At 49.1% G+C, this 15,513-nt stretch overlaps 1 protein-coding gene across 2 annotated transcripts in view; it reads left to right on the top strand.

Annotated features, from left to right (window-relative positions):
- BSG (basigin (Ok blood group)) overlaps positions 1-15,513 on the top strand; it is a 38,207-nt gene that overhangs the window by 12,562 nt on the left and 10,132 nt on the right. For both annotated transcript variants that reach the window (XM_077331933.1, XM_077331932.1), the window contains exons 2-5: positions 4,190-4,537; positions 6,516-6,675; positions 10,713-10,801; positions 11,375-11,508. In XM_077331933.1, coding sequence (XP_077188048.1) covers positions 4,190-4,537; positions 6,516-6,675; positions 10,713-10,801; positions 11,375-11,508 — 731 coding nt within the window. The remainder of the gene's footprint in view (positions 1-4,189; positions 4,538-6,515; positions 6,676-10,712; positions 10,802-11,374; positions 11,509-15,513) is intronic.

Raw genomic sequence — 15,513 nt, 5'->3', positions numbered from 1 at the left:
TGATATACTATGCACTTTAATCCAAAATTTCTGAACTCTTTTACATTTCAGTGTGATCTCACTTCAACCTTAAAAGCTTGATTTGTTTCCCAATTTGTTTAGATCTGGTGGTGCTCTCAAGGGCTCTTGGATTGTCTTCAGTTCTTTCCTTCCCCTTCCTAATCAAGGTGTTCAGTCGTATTAAGTTACCTCATATAAGCTTTTCTGGCATCCAAAATTGTAGAAGTCTGGAATCTGCTCTTTGATTTATCAGGAAGAATTCAGGTAATTGAATGTTGAGGATAAGAAAACGACTATCAGAATCCTGAAATAATAAATCTAACTTAAGGTTGGAGTTAGATACATATATGACGGCCCCTCTCTTCTTTTTGCATGCTGAAGCTATAAAAGCTTCTCCAAGTTTTTTTTTTTACATAAACACTTTAACATGTTTCTGCTTAATAAACATGTCTCTTGTAAACAAATGATATCAGCTTGGGATTTTTTAAGCTGGGTAAAAAATTGGCTCTTTGTTGGTACATTCTCCATGCCGCAGGGGTAGTCAAACTGCGGCCCTCCAGATGTCCATGGGCTACAATTCCCACGAGCCCCTGACAGAACGCTGGCAGGGGCTCCTGGGAATTGTAGTCCATGGACATCTGGAGGGCCGCAGTGACTACCCCTGCTCCATGGTGTTTAGTTGTACCTGAAGCTCCTTGTTGTTCTGTGTGAGATGGAGGTTTCTGCTGCCGCTGTCGTTTTTGCTCTTGCGAGTCTGAATTGCCCAGGTCTTGTGACAGTTGATCAGCTCAATCTTGAGCTTGCTGCAGATTCTCAATAACCTTCTTCCCCGTGGGAAGAATTACTTCAAGAGCAAATGGAATTTTCCAAAAAATATCCTTTCTGGTTAGTATCTGACATAGAAAGTGAAACTGCTTTTTTAATGCAAAGTATCGTTGGGAAGATCCTGGAAAAATTTCACCTCCTGTCTGGCAAGTTTTACTGGGGTATAACTATTTTTCGGAGTATGTTATCCCTGTCCACCTTACTGCCAAAACGTACCAAGATGTCTCTTGGTACCTTCTTCCGCGTAGCTGCTCAGGGATAAACCCTGTACACTTGGTCTGAATGAATATCTTCTTCCGAGAGGTAGTCTTCAAAAGCAGTTATCTCTTGGCACAAATCTTGTTTACTGAATTCTTCCACAGTGCCCTTAACCTTTAAATTCCTTGTTCTTGTCTGGATTTCCAGGACTTCAGTTTTTTCTTTTGCTGTTGCTTTCCAATCCTTCAAATCTGTCAATTCTGATCCTACCTTGTGAATTTTTTAATGATCTTCTTCAATGTGCTTGGCATTTGAGTCTACAGACACTTTTAAACCATCAATCTTCTATGACAGTTCCTTTTTGCAGTCCTTTACTTCTTGTCTCACACCAGCTACTTCTTTATGTACACCCTCCACCAAAACTCTTAAATCTGTTTTGCTGAGATTTATCCTCCTTAAAAAGATTAATATATGAAACAACCAAGAGAATATGAATATCTTATTAGCATAATATGAAATTAGGCTGTTACTATCAATTATTTAAGAGCCTCTTGTGGCGCAGAGTGGTAAGGCAGCTGTCTGAAAGCTCTGCTCATGAGGCTGGGAGTTTGGTCCCAGCAGCCGGCTCAAGGTTGACTCAGCCTTCCATCCTTCCGAGGTCGGTAAAATGAGTACCCAGCTTGCTGGGGGGTAAATGGTAATGACTGGGGAAGGCACTGGCAAACCACCCCGTATTGAGTCTGCCATGAAAACGCTGGAGGGCGTCACCCCAAGGGTCAGGCATGACTCGGTGCTGGCACAGGGGATACCTTTACCTTTATCAATTATTTACAACTCATAGCATCTGAGTCAAGATAAAGAGTTACACATAAGTTCCCCAGTTACAGAAGAAAAAGAGGGGAAAGTCAGAATAATAAGCATCCAGCTTATACTAATAGACACTTCCAATCATCCAGAGCTGCCCAGAGAGTCATTTCTCCAAGTTCCCGTACTCCAGAGAGATCTTAGGCACCTTCTGCAAAGTCTTCTGCTTTCCCAAGGCAGATAATCCTGCACCTGTCCGATGACTGTGCCATCAAAGGATCTTTAGACAGCTTCATGGGCCGAATCAGATGCCCCAGAGAAGCTGATGAGCAGGCCAAATGACAGCAACCCCCACGGGCATTCTGCCTTTAAACCCAGGGGTCCCATTTGGTTGCCCTGGCTGATAACCAGCAACAGACCTGTCCTCAGTGAATTTGCCCCTCCCCACTTCATGTCCACCTAAGCCAGTGGCAGTCACTGTATCTCAGTAGTTTGGCCTGCGGGTCTTCTGCTGTTTGTATGAACGAGCATTTCCTTTTGTCTGTCTTCAGTCTCTCAAGAGTCAGCAGTATTGAAGAGGGGTGGAGGAGTTCCACTCCGTACTTGCCTTCATGCCACACACAACTTTCTAGACTGATGTCAGCCTTCAGCAAAGCCAACTGTAGAGAAGAGGGAGGGTTGAGGAATAAATGTGTGCTGATGCAGTTTTTGGGTAGAGTTTTTTTTTTAACCTATAAAACAGGCAGGCCCCCGTAGTGGAATGTGTGCTGACAGCATGACTATAGCGTGGTCCAGGTGCATTGGGCGTTCATGGAACTGTGTGAGCTGCGTTACTGTCTTATTGGTTACGTACGTCACCTTTCGTCCATAGAAGGGCATCAAACAAGCTGCGGAGGGTGGAAATCCACAGTTGGCTGCTCCTGTGGTCTTTGAGGAACGGCTGAACAGTAGCTTCATGAAGCAAATGGAATACAATGAAAGAGTCAGGCTCACCTTGATAAGAACACTAATGAGGTCACCTGCGGTTTCTTTGATCCCATCTTTTTATTCAAGACTTACCTTTGTTCCCTTGAATCAGTTATTTTATCTGCCCCGGTGGTTCTCAACCTACCTGATAGTGTGACCCTGCAACCCCCATCGCAGCCACCCAAAGGGGGTTGTAGGGCTGTGCGCTCTGGCGCGCTGGTGATCCCAGAAGCTAAGGCGGCCAGCACCACGGCACATAGGGGAGGGGCGGCCTGGTGCTCCAACCGGCACCCGCATACAGGTGCAGAGCTTTACGCCTGTATGGGGGCGCTGGCTGTCACGCTGCCGACACCCCTCCGCACCGTGGCACTGGTTGCTTTGGGCTTCCGGGATTGCCGAAGCAGCTGGAGCCATCAGGAAGGCGGCCGTGGCGGCACAACAGCGGCCTCGGAACCCCTGGAAAACGGGTAGGTCGACCCCCCCTAGGAGTCGCGGGACCCAGGTTGAGAACCACTGATCTATACCCAGCATGCTCAGCTACTCTAAGGGAAGCTGCATTTTGGTGTTGCCTACTGAGATGGGCGGTGAATGAATGAATGAATGAATGAATGAATGAATGAATGAATGAATGAATGAATGAATGAATGAATGAATGAAAAAGTGATATAATGAAGGCTTTTCAGATTTCTGCAAACAAAATATGGTAGAATGATGCACCCGCAGAACCCTTTAGCAAGCAGTAAGTTCTTCAGACTGGATGTCATAAGGTGACGTGTGAGGATAATAAGGTTTGGAATTTTGAGATTCAACAGTTAAGAAAAATAGTGAAGAGCATTCCTGTGGCTCCTTCTTTATTAGGCAACCCCTCATTAGCAAATCTTGAAAAACATTTGTGAAATCTGGAGATCCTGTAGAAGGAGAGGCCCCTCCCCCCTAGCTTTACTCGATGCCAGCTTGGTGTAGTGCTTCAGAGCGACAGCTTCTAATCTGGCAAGCTGGGTTTGATTCCCTGCTCCTCCACATACAGCCAGCTGGGTGACCTGGGGCTAGTCACATGTCCTGATAGTTCTGCTTTCACAGATCAATCCTGTCAGAGCTCTCTCAGCCCCACCTCCCTCACACATTGTCCGTTGTGGGGAGAGGAAGGGAAGGTGATTGGAAACCACTTTGAGATTCCTTCAGGCAGTGAAATGTGGGGCATAACAAAACAACAAAACAGCAAATGATCATCTTTTGATGGGGGGGGGAGTGTGGGGGAGGGGCTCCCCGCATCTTGCAGCGGTGGCACCGGCCGAGTCACCCTTATGCTTTCTTTGGTGTAAAAGCTGCTAATTTTCCGTTCTTCGAATGCTCTTGTTGTACTAACACTCTGCACTAACGCCTGTTCGACTCATAGCTGGCTTTATAAAGTCGCCCCTGTCTCAAAAGAAGCTGACCGAGGACAGTGTGGAATTGCACTGTGAGGCCGTCGGCAGCCCCATCCCAGAGATCCAGTGGTGGTTCGAGGGGGCGGAGCCCAACGACACCGCCTCCCAGCTGTGGGACGGCGCCTGGCAGGACCGGGTCGCGATCAACGCCACCTACGAGCGGCACTCCACCAGCACCATCTCCATCGCCAATCTAACCCTCGACGACTCCGGCACATACGAATGCCGGGCCAGCAACGACCCCGACCGCAACCACTTGTCGAGGAGCCCCAAAGTCAAGTGGATCCGTTCCCAGGCGAACGTGATTGTCACTGAGCGTGAGTGGTAGCCTTGAGGTGCTGGTGCCTGCTTGAACATTTGGGATGTCTCAAGTTTGCCCACGTCTCTGCCACGCTTCACCTGTGTCCTGTGACGTCCCGCGAATCCACTTGCACCTTCGTGCCCCGACTGTGTAGCGCTTTGAGAGACTTCCCATCCCTGTTTTGCCCCCACCCACCCACCCACTGCTAGTGAGCGAACCATCTTGGCCCTGCTCAAAAAGGGTTGTAGCTGTCCGTCGGAAACATCACCCGATGGTCCTGGACCCATTAGAAGAGCTCAGAGTGCCTCCCTCTTTCTCCTGCGTGCTCCTGTTCAGCATCTGCGGCCTGCAGACAAGGGCAAGCCCACCTTTTCCTTCCAACTCCTTCCAGCTTCCCCACCCGCATAATATGCAGCCTTGCTTAGTTAGAGCTTTCCCGCCTTGGAAATGGGTACACGTTGTCGAGGGGCGGAGGATGTTTTAAAACCTTTGTGTTCTTTGTAGTAACTGCAACCATTTTTGAAATGGCCACTCTGCGTTTGTGTAGCACTGGTAACGTGGCTCATTGTGTGTGCTGTGGACATTCATCCCGTACAGAGCTGAAAGTCCACTTCGTCAAGCAGTGAGATAAACGGCTTTAATGGCAAAAGCGTCAAGTGAACCATTGGATTGCAAGGAGAGGAGTGTTTTCACTCTGACCTCCTGCTGCAGCATCCTCTCTCAGGCTGAGGAAACCTGGAAGTTCCTGGGGAGGCTATTTGGGGGTTCCTGGGCGAGCCAGCTTGGTGTAGTGGTTAGGAGTGCAGACCTCTAATCTGGCAAGCCAGGTCTGATTCCATGCTCCCCTACATGCAGCCAGCTGTGTGGCCTTGGGCACGCCACGGCACTGAGAAAGCTGTTCTGACCGAGCAGGAATATCAGGGCTCTCTCAGCCTCATCTCCTTCACAGGGTGTCTGTAGTGGGGAGAGGAAAGGGAAAAAGTGACTGTAAGCTGCTTTGAGACTCCTCCAGGTAGAGAAAAGCGGCATAGAAGAACCAACTCTTCTTCTTAATGAAAAAATTATTTAGGTGGCCTTTCAGCCCTGTTGGATTCCTCTTCCCTGGAAAGTGGGTGGGGAAGAGATATTTGTCCACAGTTGCTTTAGATGTGTAGAAAAAAAAAATCCCTGCAGCAGTTTTGTCTTGAAATACAAACTCTGGTTGAACCGGACAGTTGACTAGGATGAACTCATTTGGATCCTTCGGGGATTTGCAATTTGGGGGGCAAGAACTGAATTCCGAAGTTGTGGGTTTTATACAGCTCTCAGTCCAGGGTAGTGAATAGCTTGTTACAGGTGGGAGAAAGCAGGTAAAATGACCGGCTGTCGTGCTTCATCGTTTCCTGGAGTCACCTTTGGCAAGATTGTACTTAAAAGGATCTTTATGGGCCTCCGTAAGATATTTCATGTGTGTAAAGCTGCACACTGGGAACAGAACGATGTAGGAATGTCATGGTAGATCCTTTGAGAGGGTCCACCTAGGGGTCTAGATGAGCATCATCAGCTACCCCGCAAAACGCAAATATTGTGTCCAGAATAACTATGCAAACTAATCAGATTTGCATGCTTTTCACTCTCTCCCTTTATTCTGATAGCAATATTTGGAGTTGGCCAGGGCTGGAATGAAGGTAGGAAAGGGAATGTGTGGGGCAGGGCTTAGAAGCCCCCCATTTCTCCCCCACCCGAGCATCTTAAGACTTGGAAGCTCTCCTTGGGATCCAGTTAGTTGGCTGTGTTTGCAGTCCTTGCTGACCCCATGTCTTCATGCTGTTCTCTACAACTGAGCCTCCTGTGCTGCAAACGGAGGCCATGCAATAGCTAGAAGCAGGCCAGTATGCGATGGCATTTCCTATGCTTCCCTTCTTGCATTTCAGCAGGCAATCAGGCTCAGCCAAAACTGCCACGTGGACTGTGTGCTATGTTAACCTCACTTTGCTTTCCTTCTCAAAACCCAGGCCCCATAATCACAGTCTCAAAAGAGCTGAATGAAGTCTCCAACCTGGTAATGTCTTGTAACATAAGTGGAGCGCCAACAGAAATCAAAGGCCATTACTGGATGAAGGGGGACACCGAGATTCATGCAGATGACAGTTCTGCCGATTTTACTTCCTACACGTAGGTATTTTGGGATCACCGCGTATGTGCCTGTGTGTTTGTACAGAACATATTGTCGCCTGTCAGTCAAGTGGAAAGTTGCCTCCAGATCACAAACAGTGAAACCGGTTGCTTGACCTACAGGTGGCTTTAACATCCTGGAGCAGGATGGAAGCCAGAAAGATATCCGGGAGGTGGTGGTGGTGGTGATAATTTGAGGGCCAGAGAAGGGGGGGGATTGCCATGGACAAGGTAAGAGGTGACCAGAGTGGGAGCCAGAGTTTTCACCCAGGTGTGGCAGAGTGGAAGGCCAGTTAACTCAGCTGTTGTGTAAAAAGAGCAGTACTAAATACGGTGTTGGGGGGGGTGTTAGAGATGAAGCCATGTCTTCCTGCCTGTTGGTGAGTTGGCGAAGTGGGCCTGTGATTGGGGTGCCTGGAGAGGAGAAGGCAAGGGTAGAAGTGAGCTAGGGTAGTTCTCCAGGGCTTGGCCACCCAAGGGTTGAGGCAAAAAAGGCAGAGCTTCCCTTTGTGAAAGTGTGGAAGATCAGAGTTGTAAGAGTGAGGATGTGAGGAGGGTGGCATGAGGGAGTTTGGCCATCTGTATGAAGCACAGCAGTGGTGTCAAGGAGGCATCAGGCAGGGCAGAGGCCTCTAGGCTTGGCCATGAGACTGCCTGGTTTGGGTCAGTGGAATGCACCGTGTTGCAGCTGTAGCATCATTGCCTTGATGACTTAAATTCAAGCACATTACCCTCCTGGACTGAAGCAGCAGAGCATTGTGAGGGGCAAAATATAAATCAAAGAAATAAATACATAAGTTCTGGGTAGAAGTTTTTGTGTGCACACACACTGCTTCAGATACTGAAGAATCAAACTCGGTTCGAGTGTATCTATTCACTCAATGCAAGAGCTCCTGGAGGGCCAAGGCAACAAGTGTGCAGAAGGTTTAGGACAGACCAAAAACCTTCATGTACCTGATAAGGAATTAGCCACCACTTGTCAGAATGCCTTTTGTGAAGGGTTAGTCCTGTTCTTAGAGGAGGAGGGAACGTCACTAACAGTGGCTAAAGGAAAGACAGCTTCCTTCTGTGACTAAGCAGTGGTGAGGAGAGAGGGGGGCCTTCTAGTCTTCCTTTTGCCCCTCCTGGAAGGAGAGCTTTTGTGTGATAGCTGCTAGCACCCAGCCAAGCCCCCCCTTCTTCAAGCAAGTCTTGCTGTCACCAGGATACATATAACTGAAGCAGTGGCCCTTTAAGGACGCCCTTATTTGTTGTAGCTTGGCCATCTTGACAAAATTATAACATTTTTAGCTGAGTTTGTTTTCTCCTCCTCTTTAGCTATTAGCATACACTCATCCTGAATGTTCCACCAAGATTTAGAGCAGCGATTCTCAACCTTCCTAATGCCGTGACCCTTTAATACAGTTCCTCATGCTGTGGTGACCCCCAAGCATAAAATTAGGCAAGGGTTCTTGCACAGAAATTAAACCGAAACTGACCAATGGCGTGAAGATCCATTGTGCATGATTGTATATAAATGGTTTCATCCCTGGGGATTCTCAGTTCAGCTCTGCCACTATGCCGATCATGCTCTTTTTTGCCTGCAGGAGGAGTGGCAGCAGTGGCACCCCCCCCCCCCCCCGCCTGGCCAAGGTGCTCACCCTGCCGCGACCTCTATGGAAACGTCATTCAACCCCCAACGGGGTCCCGACCCTAGGCTGAGAACCACTGATTTAGAGATTATTGTTGGCCCCCAGAATATGGTTTTACTCTGAGAGCGATTTTGTGAGCCCTTGCTTGGAGTGGGATTTGGGACCTCACCAGGAAAATTTGTAAACCACTTCTGAAAAGATGGCAGCACCAGTTCCTGACTCCTCATGTTCCCTTTGTATCTGACAGCTTAAGCAGAATCTCAGCTGTACCTTATTAAGCATCTCTTGTGTATTTGGGGAAGGAGTGAAGCCAGCTTTCCTGAACAAAGGAAGAAACGTCCCCTTGTCCTCTTGCCCTTCTGTCTACAGGACCTAGACAAGCTGGTCCACCTCCAGGAACAGGGCCTCTGTGCTCAGTAGACAAACTGATGGTGACAAACACAGCATAGTGGTTAAGAGTGGCAGTTTCTAATCTGGTGAGCTGGGTTTGATTCCCTGCTCTTCCACATGTAGCCAGCTGGGTGACCCTGGGCTCATCATAGCTCTGACAGAGCTGTTCTCACAGAGTTGTGCTGTAGGAGCCCCCACCTCCCTCACAGGGTGTCTGTTGTGGGAACGGGGGGGGGGGGGAATTTAGAGTCCAGTGGCTCCGTTAAGACCAATTAAGGTTTTATTCAAGGTATAAGCTTTTGTGTGAACACACACATCCTCAGATACAATATTGTAGGGAAAGAAAGGGAAGGCAATTGTAAGCCGCTTTGAGCCTCCTTCGGGTAGGGAAAAGCGGCATATAAGAACCAACTCTTCTTCTTCTTCTTTTTCTTCTCTGTTTAACGCCTGTCCTGTGTGGTTAGTCTCAATTAATGGCATGTGACCGAAGCTTTTGTGATCCCATCTCCATTGTAATGGCAGCAGCACACTTGCAGTGCCCATGGCGCTCTCACTCCCTCTCCCAGTTGGCAAAGGCTGGAGAGGCGAGGCGTGATGTCCCTTCCCTGTGGTAGGCAGACGTGCCTCTCTCCCCATAGCCGCAGGGAGCTGAGCGAGGATTAGAGTATTTATAACCCAGCCTCCCTCCGTGTGCCCTCAATTCTCCCTCTGGACAATTTGTGTTGAAATGGTGACAAACTCAGCAGTCTGGTCAAATCAACAAGGCAGGTTCTTCTCCCTCCCTCCTCCTCCCCCCCCCAGCAGCATGATAGCCCCTCCCTAGTGAGCCCCCCGGGCTGAGACTTGAAATCCAGTCAGAAGGAACTTTCCTAAGGGAGATTTCCATATCAGGATTCATGGAAGGCTCAAACTGGATTACCCCCCCCCCATACACACACACACACACTGATGGGATGTCCTTTCTTGCTTTTAAAAGTAATTGTATGTATATGTAAGGGCCTCACTCCATAGAAGGGAATTGATTCCCAAAGGGGCTCTCTGTAGCAGTGCCTGCTCCTCTTCTTCCTGTGTGCTGGCTTGGGCTGCTCTTCGGCTTTTTAAGAGAGAGAGGGGGGGGGAGAGAAATGACATTTCAGTGGCTGCAGACATTCTCAGGGGGAAAGCACTGATCTGCCCTGACCTGGAAGGCCCGGGCTAGCTTGTGTATCCTCAGAGGCAGGAGACCATAGCAGTGGAGGACAAGGCTGGAGGGCGCGAGAGAGCCTGCTGGCCGGGATTTAAAAAGAACCCGGAAGAAAGGTCAGAGCCAAAGAGCAGGGAAGGAATGGAAGAAAGGCATGAAGGAGAAGGTCAGGAAAGGGGGTGGGGTGAGATCACACCCTGTCTGTCTTGAAGAGGGATGGTCTTCCTTGGTGGGCAGCGGAAAGAGGTTTTGGGGAAGATGCCAACTCAGATGATGAGCCAAGGTCCCGACTTTTTTCTGACTGCTGTCAGAAAGGGCAAATAGTTGAGGGGGAATTTGAGCCACTCCCACTCTGAGTGTAAGGGGGCAGGAAAGGAAGCTGCTTACACTGCAGGCCCTTTGGTGAGAGATACCCAGAAAGGGGAATGCATGCATACTTGTTATCCTACAAACACCAGTAGTTTGCCTGAGTGTGGAGGATTGAGAGTCACTGAAAGGGCCTCAATGAGGGTCCAGAGTAGGCTTCTCGTGGGAACCACATGATTGGCTCTTGCAAGTACATAGCCCCATTCATGAGTTACTGGTCTGACACAAGAGGAGCTCTCCGTCATCCCAGAGGCCCTGAGAGCTGGCAAGGTTCTGTGGATTCTTAGGGCAACCATGATCTTGACTTTGGAAGAACATTGAGTCTCCTATCCCAAGATACCCCTTCTGTTCTGTCCCAGGCTTGGACCTCAGCTTGTCATCTGCCTGTTCTGGTAGTCCCTGCCTCTTAATTGAGAATGTTCTTTGTGATCCACTCACCCCTCCTTACCAGCTTATCTTCGTTGCAGGTTAGAGAAAGTGGATCATGAATCTTCAGGAGAATATGACTGCTTCTTCAAGACATCCCCGCTCTCCAAAGGGACCGTGTTGGTGAAAGGTAACTGTTGTGGGGGGTGGCCCCCCAGAGTTTCCCCACTGAGGGGGATGTGAGAGTAAAGATTCTGATTTGGAAGCTGTTCTGTCTGGATCCCTGTTATGAAGAGAAGCTGTAGCTGCCCCTTATTCCTTGGAAGCAAAGGAGGAGGATTAAGGTTAACAAATACTTCTACCCCAGGCAGGATTACTTTGCGCCTACAGATGAGTCCACCACAGTTTGTTTGTTTGCTTGCATGCTTGTTTGTTTAGAGATTCTAAACTGTTCCTCTCCAAAAATTGGTCTTGGGCAGTGTTACCAGGTATGCCAAGCAGTTACATTATGGCTTCTGCAGCCTCAAGGGGGCAAAGGCCAATGGTAGTCCAGTTTGTAGAAATTCCCAGTTCATGCCCCAATCCCTGGAAGGTAGGCCTTCCTCACCACAGCCAAAACACTCTGCACAAGCTGGGCCTTGCTCTTTGTTCTTGGCCTGCCTCTTTCAAGCATCCCTGCAGCACTGAGATACCAGTCCTGGCCACTCAGCCGGCTCTCTGTATCCTTTCGGCTGACCTGTAGCATTGTTTTTCCCCTTTGCAGTTGCACCAAATGTGTTTGCCCCCAAGAAGTCAGAGCATGGGAACGAGAAGGATACCGGGGTCCTCATTTGCAAGTCTTCGTCGTACCCCCCCATCACCAACTGGTCCTGGTACAAGATGTTGGATTGGCCCCAGGTAGGTTTTTTCTCACTGGCAGCAAGCACTTTGTTCTCTGCCACTGAGTGCACCCGGTGTGACCCCCATGATGTTACTGGACTACATGAAGCCCTGGCTTTGAAGGCTGGCTCTTTCAGGGCACACTAGCGTTCTGTGGTTGAGTAGATGTTCAAGAGGAGACTCTTCACTGCATTGTCTGCATTTCTCTTGTACCTTTTAAGAGCAGCCGTAGGCTTCCTGTTTGAGCTTCAGGCACAAGTTCGTTTTTTTCTGAGGGCATGCAAGATTTCCTTCAGTGGTTTCAGAAGAAGAGCTGTTTTTTTAAACCTTGCTTTTCACGATCCAAAGGGATCGCGGAGCAACTTACGGTCACCTTTCATTCCTCACCCCACAACAGACATCCTGTGAGGTAGGTGGGGCTGAGAGAGCTCTGAGAGAACTGCTCCAGACTGGTGAGCACAGGCAGTAAGCTCCTCCTCCTCCCACCCCAAGTAGATGCAGGCCTAACCACCTGGTGGAGTATGGAGTCTTACTGTGGGGAGGGGGGTGTTTCCTGGGATCATCCATGTTTCTCAGCTCCGCGCGTGGAGGCCATCAGACCTGATTCAAACATGGCCTCCTTTTCCAAGACCCTGCCCCATGGGACCAGGGGGGCTCTGGCCTCTATCCCCCAACCTGGGAAGGGCCCCCCCTCTGTGCAGGCAACCGCAGCAACAGGAGCCCAGACCCATTATACAATAATCAGAAAATAAATCTGAACCATAAGTGGCTCTTATATTTTGTAAAGAGCCATGTAGGTGGCCCTGTCCGGCCCCAGACAGCCACCTTGTCCAGGTGGTGTCCGGGTTAGCAGGCCAATCCAGACGTCCGAATTGGACCAGCCCCTGGAACGCTCGCCTACAGGAGCCGAGCGCACAGGCCAATCCGGATGAGCCCAGCAGTTCCGGATTGGGACGGCCCCTGGAGCTGTTGGCTGCAGCCGACACTCCTGCTCCCAGGGGCCACACAACCCGGTAAGGAGCCCACAGGGGCGGGGAAGCTGCGCACTAGTGGGGGCTGGGGATGGCCCAAGAAAGCTGCAAGCTCGCCTGGGGAGATGGGGCACACCTGGCGCCTCACGGTGGAGGGAGGGCTCTTTTAAAGCCCATTCATATGAACGGGCTTTGAAGCTATTGAATATATTAAGTACAGAAAAAGAATAAAAATATCCATGTACACATAAAACTACACACAGTCATAAGCAATATCTGTTTAAAACAAAGGAGCACGAAATGACGTGTCCCAAAATCCGCAGTAAAGTAAAAACTTTCTCTAATATGTATAGACCATACAGTTTTTAACTTAAACTGATATGATCATGTATCATAGAATCATAGAATTGGAAGGGGCCATTTAGTCCAACCCCCTGCTCAACGCAGGATCAGCCCAAAACATCCTAAAGCATCCGAGAAAAGTTGTATCCAACCTTTGCTTGAAGACTGCCAGTGAGGGGGAGCTCACCACCTCCTTAGGCAGCCTATTCCACTGCTGAACTACTCTGACTGTGAAATTTTTTTTCCTGATATCTAGCCTATATTGTTGTACCCATTACTGCGTGTCCTCTCCTCTGCAGCCAACAGAAACAGCATCTTGCCCTCCTCCAACGGACAACCTTTCAAATACTTAAAGACGGCTATCATGTCTCCTCTCAACCTCCTTTTCTCCAGGCTGAACATTCCCAAGTCCCTCAGCCTATCTTCATAGGGCTTGGTCCCTTGGCCCCAGATCATCCTCGTCGCTCTCCTCTGTACCCTTTCAATTTTATCTACGTCCTTCTTGAAGTGAGGCCTCCAGAATTGCACACAGTACTCCAGGTGTGGTCTGACCAGTGCCGTATACAATGGGACTATGACATCTTGTGATTTTGATGTGATGCCCCTGTTGATACAGCCCAAAATGGCATTTGCATTTTTTACCGCTGCATCACACTGCCTGCTCATATTTAGCTTACAATCCACAAGTACCCCAAGGTCTCGTTCACACACAGTGTTGCCTAGAAGCGTATCCCCCATCCAGTAGGCATGCTTTGCATTTTTCTGACCCAGATGCAGAACTTTACACTTATCTTTATTAAATTGCATCTTGTTCTCATTTGCCCACTTTTCCATTGTGTTCAGATCTTTGTTGAACTCTGTCTCTATCTTCCGGAGTATTTGCCAGTCCTACCAATTTGGTGTCATCTGCAAACTTGATGAGTAGTCTCTCCACCCCCTCATTAATATGATAAAAAGTACCAGGCCGAGCACCAAGCCTTGAGGTACCCCACTACTCACCTCCATCCAGTCTGATGGAACACCATTGACAACAATTCTTTGAGTGTGGTTCTCTAATCAATTCATCCTTCCTCCCTTTTTTGAAGATCGGAATAATGTTTGCTCTCTTCCAGTCCTCCGGGACATCTCCAGTCCTTAAAGAGGTCCCGAAAATGATGGACAAGGGTTCTGCAAGTTCTCTGGAAAGTTCTTTGAGCACTCTCGGGTGCATTTCATCCGGCCAGGGGATTTGAACTCATCCAGTGCAGCTAAATGCCTCTCGACAACCTCTCTGCCCATGTCAACCTGCCACCCAGACACTATCCCTTGCCTTAACCCTTTGACCTGTGGGGAAAAACAGATGTAAAATAGGCACTAAGCCTTTCTGCTTTCTCTGCATCTTCTGTTAGAGTTTGTCCATCTGCACTCAACAGTGGGCCTATTGCCTCCTCTACTTTACGTTTGCTCCTCACATAACTGAAAAATCTTTTCTTGTTACAGTGGGCTTCCCTGGTCAATCTTAGCTCACTCTCAGCTTTGGCCTTTCTGATGATTGATCTACAGTGCCTAGTAACCTGTAGGTACTCTTATTTAGAGCTCTGTCCTTCCCTCCATTTCCTGAACATTTCCCTTTTCTTTCTTAGTTCTCTTGAAGTTCTCTGTTCATCCAAATAGGCTTCTTAGAGCTCCTGCAGTGTTTTCGTCTTTCTGGGATAGTCATGGATTGAGCATGCAATAGCTCTTGTTTGAGTAGCGCCCACCCTTCACATGCTCCCTTCCCTTCCAGCATTCTTGTCCATGGTATGACACTCATCATGTCTCTGAGTTTATTAAAGTTTGCCCTACGAAAATCCAACATCCGCGTCTGGCTACAAGCTTCCTTGCCTCCCCATCTCAAAAGGAATTCTATGAGGACATGGTCACTTCCCTCTAGGGTCCCCACCTCCTTCACCTCATCCACCAACTCTTGCCTGTTGGTCAAAAATATCATCCGGTGGGGCTGGGATCATAGAGATCTTAACATCAAGTGGGATTCAGTTTCCTCCAGCCTTGGGCAGGAAAATGTCTCTGAGGACACAGTGTGAAAAAAAAGAAAGTTCAGCAGAGTCCACATTAATCACCGCACAGAGGTGCCGGCCCTACTCATGCTCACAATAGACCATGGGGCCACTTTCACTGCAGAGCTCTGCAGTGGGCCTTACTACCTTTCCAATAGGAGATTATACAAAAAAATCTTCCGGCAAGGATTCTCGTCCTTTATGTGGAACACATCCACATAGGGCGGGGGGGGGGGGGGGGCTTGCTCAGACGCCTTTCCCCCAGGCTCCAGCTCCATGGCTGGGGCCGCCTGTTTGCCTCCGCAGCTGGACCAGGCTTTGCCAGGGAGGGAGGGAGGGAGGGAGGAAGATGTGACAGCATCAAAACCAAGAAGAAATGGCTGCAGAAGGGTTTGGACATGACTAAGGTCCCCCAGGAGGAAGCTCCAAACAGTGCTGTAGTGCTTCAAGCAACAACTCGACAGCTACTTCTGGATGCTAGGCTGATCCTAGATTGAGCAGGGGGTGGGACTAGATGGTCTGCATGGCCCCTTCCCACTCCAGGGTTCTATTAGTTCAGCAGTGGAGTGGGCTGCCTAAGGGGGTGGTGAGCTCCCCTTCCTTGGTGGTCTTCAAGCAGCGGCTGGACAGAGACTTCTGGATGTTTCAGGCTGATCCTGCATTCAGCAGGGGAT

This window comes from Paroedura picta, chromosome 4 (genome assembly GCF_049243985.1).
Source record: "Paroedura picta isolate Pp20150507F chromosome 4, Ppicta_v3.0, whole genome shotgun sequence".
Classification (NCBI taxonomy): Eukaryota; Metazoa; Chordata; class Lepidosauria; order Squamata; family Gekkonidae; genus Paroedura; species Paroedura picta.
The sequence above is the reverse complement of the archived record's forward strand: the minus strand, read 5'-3'. Positions and strand labels throughout refer to the sequence as shown.